Genomic DNA, 12018 nt, shown 5'->3' with positions numbered 1-12018 from the left:
TTGGATGACCAAGGTTTCTAACAGATACTTTCATCATAAGTTACCATACAGATATGGCTATTTACACTTATCTCCAATATATGTATATATTGGAAAGAATAAAAAGAAAACAAATAACAAATGGGTACGTCAATATAATTTGCTATATATATATACGTAGGTATTACAAGGAATCTTAAAGCCAGCCAGCCCATCTTGCAAATACACGGCGCATTATTCGCTTCCTCATGTGATTAATTTTTCCACTACTCTCTCTCTCTCTCTCTCTCTCTCTCTCTCTCTCTCTCTCTCTATATATATATATATATATATATATTTATAAGACTCAGTTCGTGGTTATTTTGCACTCAAACTCGTTCTGATATTTTCTTCTTTTTCAATCTGAAAAATGGGAAACTGCTTGACAAGAAATAACAGAGTTATAGCTGAAGACGACGACGCTCATGATCATGGTCATAACAAGGCGCGACATGACAAACAAGAAACGATCACAGAGCAGCAGGCGTTAACTGAAGCAGGCGGTGATGAGAAGAAGATGGTGGCATTTAAATTAAGGCAAGAGGAAAATGCTAATGGAGCTAGTATATTTGATAATGGAGTTGTCCGGGTCAGGATTGTGATGACTCGAGAAGAGCTGAAACAAATACTGAGTTGCAGTAGGAAGGAGGAGGAACAGGAGGAATCTTGTACTGTAGAGCGGCTGCTAAGTGAACTGAAGCGCTTGAGAGAGCACGAGAAGATTTCTGACGGTGAGCGGACGATTAATGAAGGTTTCATTAATGGCGGCTGGAGGCCGACACTAGAGAGCATACCAGAGGAATGTCAACTTGGTGTGTGTGAAATTCGTTAAATGCTAACAAATTAGTTTTAATCTTTTCTCATTATAGGCTGAATAACATTGATTAATGTAGTGGCTCTGTAATTGGAAAATCTATACGTGTATATAGATATTTACTTTACTGAATTCAATAAATTGCAAAAAGCTTTTTGTTCAATCTTTCTTTCCCTTGCAGAAGTATTAAAGAAACAATCTTATTATATTAGATTATAATAATTAGATACTCTGGTCTCGTGTGAAAAACATTCATTTAGTTTTCAGTTTTTAAGAGTGGAAACGAATTAGAAGCTCATCAAGTTGTAGTTCGATCAATCTGTTTCCATGGATAAAGCGTGAAAAGATTATTTGATGAGAAGAGAGAAGAAATAATAAATGAGGCGTGAGTAAAATAATATGATACATGTTACAGGTACAAAGCAAGTTTCTTATAGCGAGAAGAGACAGGGATGAGGATGGAACCAAAGCTAGATTGATCAAATCATCTTCATTTTATTTCTTCAATCTCGTCCAATGCGTAGTTGTTTGTAGATACATTCGCATAGTTCACCTTGTTGAATCGAACCACGACTGGGTACCTTGTCTTTGGATCCTGTCCAAATCCAATCATTTCAAAACGAAAATTAAAAAAAGAAAACGCAATAAGTTCAAGACAAAAAAAAAAAAAACCCAGAGAGAGGATGACTGCAAATTGTTTGTATAAATGTCTGAGAGAAAGAAAGAGAAATTCACCTGGTCAACTGCTACAACTGAACCATAGCTGTTGTACCAGTAGGATTCCCTCCTAAGGATCTTCACCTGTTACCCACCATGAAAACCACACTCAATTTAGTAGTTTTTATGTCAATTGTGAAACTTGGTTACTCTAATAATCTCATCATACTAAATGCATTGACATGATTCATCTTATATCTCCTTTACTCAACTTCCTGCTATTTCCACAAAAGTCGGCAGTTGCCAGTCAAGAATTTCCTGGGTTTTAACCAAAGTGGTAAGTAATAATTTTGATTGATTTCTCACCTTGGTACCTCTCTTGGGTCCAATCGGAGGTGGCTTGGGCTTGGGAGCCGCGTCTTCTGCAGGGGCAGTGGTAGTAGCAGCGGCGGCTGCCGGTGGTGGTGTTGCTGCCTCCTCAGACGCCCTGACGACAAGCCTGCTGTTGTTAGGCTTTGAAGAGAAGAACACCATGCTGCTGCTCCTAGAAGCCGAGCCTGAACTGGGTGTGCCAGTGGGTGTCAGTACAAACCCAGTAGCAGCTGATGCCATGCTGCAACTTGCCATTGTCTCTCTCAACTCTTTGCGAGTTCAATAAAGCTTGGCAGGCAGTCAAGACAGACGAAGAAGAAGAAGAAGAAGATAGATTTGAGAGGCTTTGAAAAAAATGAATTTTTTTAAAAATGTTTTGTGATGTTTCTTGTTCTCAGAGGATTATCTCATCTTCTGAAACTGGAGTTGTCGAATCGTTTCCTCCACTCGGGTTCTGCCACGTATGCACCATATCCGAAATTCCTTTGGATAATGTGGTTGCCATATCTTCTGCTTGCAAAATGGGTTTTTCTTCTTTCCCATTTTTGTTTTCACCCAAAACGTAAAATTTCAATTTAACTAATGTGCAAAATCCGAATGATAGATTTTTTTTTAAGGGATGGCAAAACCAATTCAACTTAATGAAATTAATAAGACCATCCGTCAAAATTTATCCCGATTATTATTATTATTTTTAATATTGAAATAGGTCATGCAGGATTATACCATATTATTATTTTATTTAATCGAGTCACGTTCAGATTCGATATTCTAAAACTTTTTCTAATCTGATCCGGATGTATGTAATAAAATTTTAACTTTAACTCAAACTAGAAATTTAATTGAAAGGTAGTTTTCTAAATTGTTGTCTGAAATTACCTTTACAAGGCCAAATGTATGTGCAAACACACACACACACACACATGTTACATTTAGTGTCTGAAAAAATACATATACATCTATAATTATTAGAATTTCCCATTTCAATTCCTCTCATTAGAAAAAGCAATTCAATTTTCTTCTCAAACCCAAAAGTCAAACTAGCCCGGCGACGAGTCTAGGTCACTTATTTCAAGCCCAATCCAATTTAAAGTAAGCCCAGCCTCGTATGGCCAGTTAGTGCGAAACGCCACCGTTTCGGTTACGGAAGTATGGCTCCTCGACCCTGGTGTCTTCAAGGAGAGGACCCTGGCGCCAAAATTCCAATATTGTTCCTTCCGCTTTTTCCAAAGATGGTTATCAATGGAATTACAACCCAAAATCGTCTCTCAGGTACTGAACAGGAGCCACTAGGGTTTTAACTCCATTATTTCCACAAATCACAATGTACGTGCAATGAAGAGAAGGAATTCTCAAACTACCAATGGAGAAACAGTTCAAAACCCAACTTCGCGCTCGAGATTTTCTCAGCCAGTTCGGGGCACCGACATTGGATCCGATCCTGCCATTTCTCGACCGTGTAAGATTTTCTATCTTGTTCCCCCTTTAACTTCTCAGTTTAATCCCTCGATAATCTCTCGTGTTTTGAATTAATTTTCATGAATTACCAATGCTCCGATAAGTGATTGTGCCGTTGATTCGTTATCCTTCCTCATTTCTTTGTTGAATTTGAGCTCCATACCTCCATTTATGAAGATAGATTTCTTTTTGTCTTAGTTTTCTCGCCTTTTCTTCTATTATCTTTAAAAAAAAAAAAAGAATTACCTCCTTAGTTTTCCAACTTTGAGATCTCTGAAGTCTAATTATGATAATTTATTGCCGTTTATTGGTCATAGCTTGAATAATAAGGCCCTGTCTTTGATGAAATCAATATGAAATTAGTGTATGTTAATCTGCATTTGCTTAGTTTAGAGGCCAAAACAAGATATCAACAGCAGAAAAGAGTAAAGTTTATAATGATGGTAATGGCAATAACTTAATTTTCTCCCACAGCCTTGCAAATTGGCCTGCCAGATTTGAGTTTAATTACTTTTTTTTATCATATTCTTATTTTGTATCTGTCCGTGTTTTCTCATCTTAGTGTCTTATAATGTCATACTTGTTGGTATTCAAGTTTCCAAAATCTTGAAAAAATTATTAGTCTTAAAATAGTTTGTAACAATAACCATCTCATATGATGAAGTGATTTGCAGCTGATAATCCTAAAACTTCTGAGTATGCATTCTTTAAGAAGTTAAAAGCAGATTTGGCCCACTGTGATCACTCCCGATCACTAGATGAGGATGAAAACAGATCAAAGAAGTTCAGGTCCAATGAGCACATAAAGGCATGTGTAGGTGGTCACTGCTTTCATAATCATTCACTGGATGAGAATGAAAACAGATCAAAGAAGTTCAAGTCCAGCTATCACATGAAGGCAATTATAGGCCACAGCTTTCCATCTCATTTACCATATGAGGATATAAACAGATCAAAGAAGTTCAGGTCCAATGATAAACCTAGAGGTAGGTTAACAAGCTATGTTGGTTTGATTTTGTGACTAAGAGTTGCTGGTTACACGTTGTGGACATTCAGCATGGGTTTGATTATGAGTTTCTTATGTTCTATGTAGAAATGATCAACAAAACAAAAGATGGTTATGGAGATTTCATTTCCTTCATGCCTGTTAAAAGTGCTGCACATGTCAACTATGACCCATTCCTACTGCCGGTGGATAGACAGTCAAATATCTCAGGTGTTTCCGGAACGAGGCATTTTAGATCTTTCTCTGACATACTTGTTTGGTCACCATCTTTGTGTTCCCAGATTGACCTACTGTCTATATGCTCATGTCATGGAATCTGCATTACTTATCTGCTACATCCAGTTAGAGCTGAACCAATGAATAAACCTTATGAAAAAATCGACATATTTAAGTTATACGTTGGTATTTTCAGCTTATGTCAGAGACAAGTGTTCAAGTTCTTCCTAAGCTATTCCCATTTTCCTTTTATTTTAGAGATTGATAAGAGGCAACCGTATATGACCTTTGGAGATATGAGCAGCATAGGGAAAAGCGTAGGGCAAAACCATCCTAACACTAGATCTCATGGTGTAGTTTTTTATGCAATCTTATTTATTATTCTCTGTTTAGAAGCCACGAAGATGGAGTGAAATATAAAAGAGATGAAAATATGGAATGTTGCATGTACGATAATTTAAATCTTTTCATGGCACAATGAGAACTAATTCAAATTTCCAGGGGTTAATTTTCAGCACGTAGAAGTTTTTTCAGAAAAGAGGCGGAGACTACACCAATGGGTCACAAAGACTACATTTCCTGAAACAGATGATCTTTGTTCGAAGGGGTTAGAGATAATCATTACTAAGTTTTTTTATTCATGTACATACAAACATGTGTACACGCTCATACATCCATATATTCTTCATCACATGGATTCAGGACTTACTTTTCAGGCACAACATTGTCTCTTTGCTCCTTGGTCGGCTTTTCTCTGGAAGTAAGGAGAACAAGGTAAGCACTCTTATTTTTTAAGAAAATTGTAATTGACTTCTTTGAATGGGTATGGCTATTTCTTTAACTTTAGTTGCTAAGCCGAAGTAATTGCTCTGGTAGGATTTCATGGCACCCATATCTGGGAAGGTAGATATGAAAGTGGAATCGAAGTTTGTTGCTTCTCCTGAATCAGATTTTCACTTGACAGAACTTGATCAACCTTTTGGCAGAAGTTATACCGAAGTTGAGAATGGACCATTCTTGGACATGAGTTTGTCAGGTTGTTGGTTGGACAGGTTAGGAGGGGGGTGTCTCTCTAATTTGGAATTTCCTACCTATCATGCTCACAGCACCCTTCTTTGCAGTGCAAGGGAACCCAGCTGTGAGTTAGAAGGAAAGCATGCAATCTCACATGCCAAGAGTTATTTCATTGACTGTTCTCTGTTTAGAAAATATGAACCTCTTCCTTTAAACCGCCTTCAAGATTCAGGTAATTTCTACAATCTGGATGAATCATTGGTTGAAAGAGAACCACATCCTCTCCTTCTGGAACGGGGTACTGGAAAGATAAGAAATGCATGGAACTCACCAGTCAAATGTTGGAATAAAGGGTTAATCACATACCCTATATCACCAAATTCAGACACAGATGAGAACAATCTGATTGTTAATAATATGTTTGAAAGTTTTGATGCAAGGGAACTATGTGGATCATCTCCATGTTCTAGTTATTCTCAGAGCCTTGTTTCATTACTGCCATCCTATTCAGGCAGCTATTCCAAGCATGAGTTTGGGAAACATTCTTTTGAAGATAAAGAGGTGGCTTTTGATTTAGGTGATTCGCCTTTTACTTTATCACAGACATCTACTTTCATTGATTTGACTGAAGAATGCAGATTTGGTTCCTCGCAAAAGGGTGGCAGCATCCCCTTTTCCCTTGAGAATCATCATTGGTCTATCAATAAAATTTTCAAGGAGAATCATGAACATCCTGATACTGAAGCAGACTTTTCCTCCAGTCTTGATAGTGATGTGGGATGGAAGTGCTTATCCTTAACTGATTCACCAAGATATCAGTATTCATCTTCTTATCATACTATTGATTTTTCCCATAAGGAAAACATAGTTTTATCCTTTCTTACCAGAGATGGGCACGGGGAATCACTGGATAGTCAAAATCACAGAAAAGACCTTGATCACTGTGGAATAGGTACAGGTGATATTTGTAACTGCCTATCACACTCATCTGCATGCTGTACCACTGAAATCCCGGAGAAGGAAACCATAATTTCATCAGTTTTTACTAGAGATCAGAGAAAGGTATTACTTGATAGTTCAGATCACAGAAGGACTCTAAATTTTTTCAGCAAAGATGCTGGTGGCAGAATTGATGATTGGTTACTGTACCCATCTGCTTATGATTCCACTGAATTTCTCCAGAAGAAAAACATAATTCCTTCCTTTTCTACTAGAAATCAGTATGGGAAATTACTGGATAGTTCAAATCACAAAAAAAGCCTTGATCGTATTAGCAAAGATACATGTGGCATTCAAGACTTGTTACCCTATTGTTTCGAGATATCTCTTGATAATGGAAAAGAATTCCACTGCTTACTGCTTGATAAATCAAGCTGGGATGTCTCTAGTGAGGAAATATATTCAGACAATCATGAAGTCGAAGACATTTGAAGATCCGTTAACATTCTTGATGGTCCTTGCTTCTGTAAGGTTTCCTTTGGCTGAAGGGTGTCATTACTCATTTCCTATGATTTCCCGTGGTAAGGTCTCTCACTTTTGTCCATCGTAATTACAAATGTTTTCAAGATGAGGTAGATGGTATCCTCACATGTGAAGAAAATTGTGGCAATACTTTGGCAATAACAAACACTAGTTTAAATCACATGTTTACCATCATTTAACGAAACTGCAGAGTGTATTAACTGTAAAATCCTGTGCAATATTATTAGATGATGATATCCCCATTATAACGAATATTTGTTCTTGATTCTAGTATTGGGAAATGTTGGGCATTTATGGTTGTTGTATGATCCTAAACTACACATAGGAATGGTACTGATTCTTTTGAAGTCATCATCCAATGCAAAGTGGGGGTGGGAGAGAGATTGTGCCAGTTCAAATGCAAAACGAGTAGCTTGATGATTGTATATTTATTATAACTGCTCTTCGTAGAAAGTAGATGCACAATTAAATCCCATCTCAACCACTTAGCGTTCTTACTTTCCTCCTCTCTCTCTTCTTTATTACCGAGCAGAAAGATCATCCTACCCCAACTAAGCCAAGGTGGCAACAAAGGTTTTGCTCATTTTTATTCTTGCAAATGATATAGACCAAAATGGGTATGGTAATAATGGTGTCCCATTTATTCTAGTACTCATATAGGTTATTTCTTGTTTTTTTTTTTTTTTAAATATATATATAAATATACATGTGTATTTGTAGCTCTGGATAAAGAATTCTCTTTTAAGTCATCAACTGGTGTGACGGTTGGAGCAACTAAACTGGTATTCCTGCTACATTCTTCTCTTTTCCACGACTCATCCACTTCTGCTATGATTTAAATGTCTTTCCCTGCAGCAAGCACGTCACACACCGGTACAGGAGGACCCATGCCGGCCAATGCTAACCACAGCCACAGGTACTTAAAAAGTCTTTAAACATTTAATACAGGCTATACTTATAATTACTGCTGATTATTAATCAATGTCCATAATAAATTGCATTTATCAAGAAAATAAAGATTAGTTGTTCCAGAGAATTATATAGCTATGATTTTTTAGAAATGTGAGGATATAAAAACATGTAGTTTAGATGGAATTATTTTTTTTATGTAAATTGCCAAGTTGGTTTACAAATTCATACTGGAATCAAGTATGATACAATTATGAGATTATCAAAAACACCTCTGTGAATTAAAAACAACGCATGCTTAATTTATTAAATATTTTAATTCATAGAAATAAAATATTAATATTCATGTTTTCTCCTAAATTTAGTTTTTAAAATTTATGCCTATTATTATTATTATTATTATTATTATTATTATCATTATCATTATTTTTCATTTAAGTGTAGACAAAATTATAAAATTGGCGGTTTAGAATGTGTCCACGATAGCTCCAGCCTCCCGAACAAATTCTTGAAGCAAAGATATTTCTTTTTTTTTTTTTTCTTCTCAAATCTGCTATATTCTCAAAAATAAACATTAGGGTGAATAAATAGATAGAAAAATTGTAATGACATGTCTTTACAGCTTTGTCTAAACATGTATAAGATACACTATTAAATTAATTTTTTAAAAAAAAAATTTAACCTCTAAAACTATTTTTACAGAGGCTTAATAGTTTGATATTTCTTTTCTTTGGCATGTAGCCTAACATGTATAGCTTTAATTATTGTTTATCTTTGTCATTTTTGTTGTTATGGTCGTTCAAATATATGCCCTCTCTTTTCATAATTCCCTATCATGTTTCAAAAAAAAAAAAAAAATTATAGCTTTACCTAATAAGGATTGTGATTTGAAACGATTTTAAAATAAAATTATAAAAATTTATTACTTTCAAATATTAGAAAAGTGAAAGATTTGTTATATATGACAAGGGTTATAAATATCTTCTTACCAAGAAAATGAAAAATGAAGAAAACCATAGTTTACCCTATTTTCGAGAGGGAATATTCAAAATTCCGACATTTCTATCTATTACACTCTCAATTATAAAAATCTCCACTTTTTGCACTACCACACTGTATCAATCCACCAGTCAAAGTTTTATTTCTTTTGGTTAATTAGTTTTGTTCTGTCTTTTTTTCTCTTTTTGTGTTTGGGACATGTTACCATATATATATATATATATATATATATCCATATATATAATAATTTTTTAAAAAAGAAAACTTTGGATAAAATGAAATCACAATATGTGATGTAATAATTCCACAAGCTACAAGTAGGGTGAAAAGATTAAAAAAAAAAGGTGAGGTCTTTTTCATTTGCATGTGCTCTCTCCAATATCCCTTTGACAAAGATAGAGCATTTGTTGGATGTCCCCATTCAAGATTTTTTGCCGGATTATACTCCCAACCTTTCACCTAATCAACTACAACACATAATATTTCAATATGTAAATATATACGCACACACGTATTAAAACTTCTAAATATGCTTATCAACTTGGGTTATTTCTCATTAACTAAACATTTTTCTTGTCTTAGTTTCTCTTATTCCGATAAAATCTCTTAACTTGTGTTTTATTATATAGTTTTTAAATATATATTATTTGTTACTATAAATTGGGCCCAAAATATTTTCAAATCCAACTAATAATTTTAGTTCCATTTATACATAAATCACTTTTCATTTTATATATGCCTGTTCTGCATTTATAATGAATGGTACATGCGAGTATAATTATATTTAAAAATTACAAATAATCATATAGTTTCAACTCGGAGGAAAACTCATTTATGCTTTTCTATTCCTGAATCAAGTGAAAAAATATGACAATTCTTTTTTTTTTTAAATGAGTATACCTTTATAATTTTCAACTCATTATGAACATAATTAAAATTAAATATCAAAATTAAGCAACAATTAAAGTTAAATATCAAATTTAATCAACAATAGATGAGTCGTCTTTTTAATTGGTTATTATTTGTGATTAAACAATACCAACCCATATATTAAATCATATATGGTATATGACCTCATCACCTCATGCATTTATATTTGTGAATATAAAATATTGGTACGTTTTGGTAATGGTTGTTGATGGTAGGCCCATTTGTATTCCTCCACCCCCACCCCCCAGCTATATGCCAAAATATCATTTTCTAATTATTTGAGTTTATTTTAGCACATAATCAATATTTATGATGATTTTTACAAGGATAAAGTAGTAATGTGGTTAATGTATTATTTGCATTTGTTTATATTAAGCTTTGGTCAAATTAATTTTTAAACTTTTATAAAAAAAATTTGATTTAATTTATACCAATTAATATCATTAACTTATAGTATTATATGTTAAATTGATTAATAAATAAAAAAAAAAATTTATTGGTCCAAGTACAAATTGAATATCGCGTTATGTGTTGCATGAGATCCGAATCAATTAACAGAATCATTTTTAATGAAGTCTGTTATTTGATTTATTTCTCACTTTAATAGAGCTAGTTAATGAAGTTATTTTTAATTTGTGGATGAACTTTTAGTATCACGTTAGATATATAATTAATATATAATTAATATTTAGACAAATGAAAATATATCACATCTCAATAAATTTAACACGTATTCTAAGTTAATGGTATTAAACTTTTATTAACAGTATAGAATAAATAAATTTTTTAATAAAAAATATATATAAATTAATTTGATCAAAAATTAAGATAAAAACTGATTTAAACAAAAGTAAATAATACGTATGGCAAAATTGATTACTATAATACTACATACTAATAAGTTAAATTATCGATATTATTAAATCAAATCTTAAAAATTAATCGTTGTTAATATATAATGCATTCATAAAATAATAAATTACATATTTTTAATAAAATTTAATTTTGTTAATTTTTAAGTAAAATATAAAAATATTAAGTATTGGATTACTAACAAATATTATTAGAAAGTTTAGCTGGTAAAGCATAGGAGATGTAAATGCAAAAGAACCCGTTTACTCCCAAGTGAAATTTCGGGAGTCTTAATTAAATCATATATCATATCAATCAAGAGTGATTTTCTCAAATGACAAACACAAATCTTCAATATTATTATTATTATTATTAGTTGGATCTCATAATTAACTCTTAATATTTTATTTAAAAAACTCAATAAAATAATTAAATATGAGAATTTGATGACGATGGATTTGTGTTGTAGTTATGGATATAGCAAACGGTGTCAATTTAACGTCAAGAAATGTATCTTCTTAGGTGGAGTACACTTCACCAATTTGACCTCCAACCGTGAAGTCTCCGTTTGGAATTTTTTTTGTTTTTGTTTTTGTTTTATTATATTATTATCTCTTTTATTAATCAATACTTGGTTAGTATTTATTTTATGTTTTGGACAGATCCATATCATCTTTTCTGCCAGCCATTTACCAAAATTAGAAAAATAATAATATTTGAGAATCTGCTGACCCAGCAAAAATTTATACCATGCAATTTAAAAATGTGTTTGTGGCGTATTATATAATTAATGTATATGTACATATATCTCCATTTTTAAAGCAAAATATAATAAACATTATACCCTCAACTAGATGGTCATATTTTCCTATATTTATATTTACCTTACAGTTATATATATAAATCAGTGAGGGTTAGGTATATAATTAATTGCACATTGGAAAAGAAAATTGTAAGACAAATATAAATATAGGAAAATATCACCTTCCCTCCTCCACCTGTATTAAATAAAAATTTTAATGTTACTTTCCAACCATTATATAATCATAATATCCTTAAATTAAATTCAAAGCTGCATTATTATTTTTTTCTTGCATCGAAAAAGCAATAAAAATATTAAAATAAATAAATATATATATATATATATCGTGCATAAATGTGATACTACTAAAAGAGGAGAAATTTAAATAATTGGTTGAAAAGTTAAGACGTTGGTTTGTGATTAATTAAGGTTTAATCATGAGATTAGTCACATTTTCCATGGACTGGTAGTATCTTTTTCCCTTTTAAG

The 12018-nt window shown here is 32.8% G+C and overlaps 2 protein-coding genes across 6 annotated transcripts; one reads left to right on the top strand and one right to left on the bottom strand.

Annotated features, from left to right (window-relative positions):
• Nucleotides 1-1204: 1204 nt before the first annotated feature.
• PSAE-2 (photosystem I subunit E-2) lies at nt 1205-2252 on the bottom strand. Its single transcript, XM_022051656.2, has 3 exons — nt 1856-2252; nt 1568-1633; nt 1205-1427 (listed from the first exon to the last, which is right to left on the bottom strand). Exons 1-3 carry the CDS (start codon nt 2114-2116, stop codon nt 1323-1325), a joined length of 432 nt encoding a protein of 143 aa, XP_021907348.1. The 5' UTR covers nt 2117-2252; the 3' UTR covers nt 1205-1322.
• A 793-nt stretch (nt 2253-3045) lies between these two features.
• LOC110821756 (uncharacterized) lies at nt 3046-8233 on the top strand. Of its 5 annotated transcripts, XR_015817814.1 has the most exons (9): nt 3046-3320; nt 3994-4305; nt 4413-4535; nt 5043-5148; nt 5258-5315; nt 5418-7075; nt 7570-7654; nt 7758-7819; nt 7893-8233. XR_015817814.1 is itself a non-coding variant. In XM_088215944.1 (6 exons), exons 1-6 carry the CDS (start codon nt 3197-3199, stop codon nt 6984-6986), a joined length of 2292 nt encoding a protein of 763 aa, XP_088072070.1. In that variant the 5' UTR covers nt 3046-3196; the 3' UTR covers nt 6987-7539. The 5 variants fall into 5 exon arrangements, 2 of the variants coding, with proteins under 2 accessions (XP_088072070.1, XP_088072071.1); XR_015817813.1 differs by lacking the exon at nt 7570-7654 and having other exon boundaries at nt 7893-8232; XR_015817815.1 differs by lacking the exons at nt 7570-7654; nt 7758-7819 and having other exon boundaries at nt 7893-8232.
• The last annotated feature ends 3785 nt before the right edge of the window (nt 8234-12018 follow it).

The sequence above is a fragment of the Carica papaya genome, chromosome 3 (genome assembly GCF_054855325.1).
Source record: "Carica papaya isolate Zhongbai chromosome 3, ASM5485532v1, whole genome shotgun sequence".
Classification (NCBI taxonomy): domain Eukaryota; kingdom Viridiplantae; phylum Streptophyta; class Magnoliopsida; order Brassicales; family Caricaceae; genus Carica; species Carica papaya.
The sequence above is the reverse complement of the archived record's forward strand: the minus strand, read 5'-3'. Positions and strand labels throughout refer to the sequence as shown.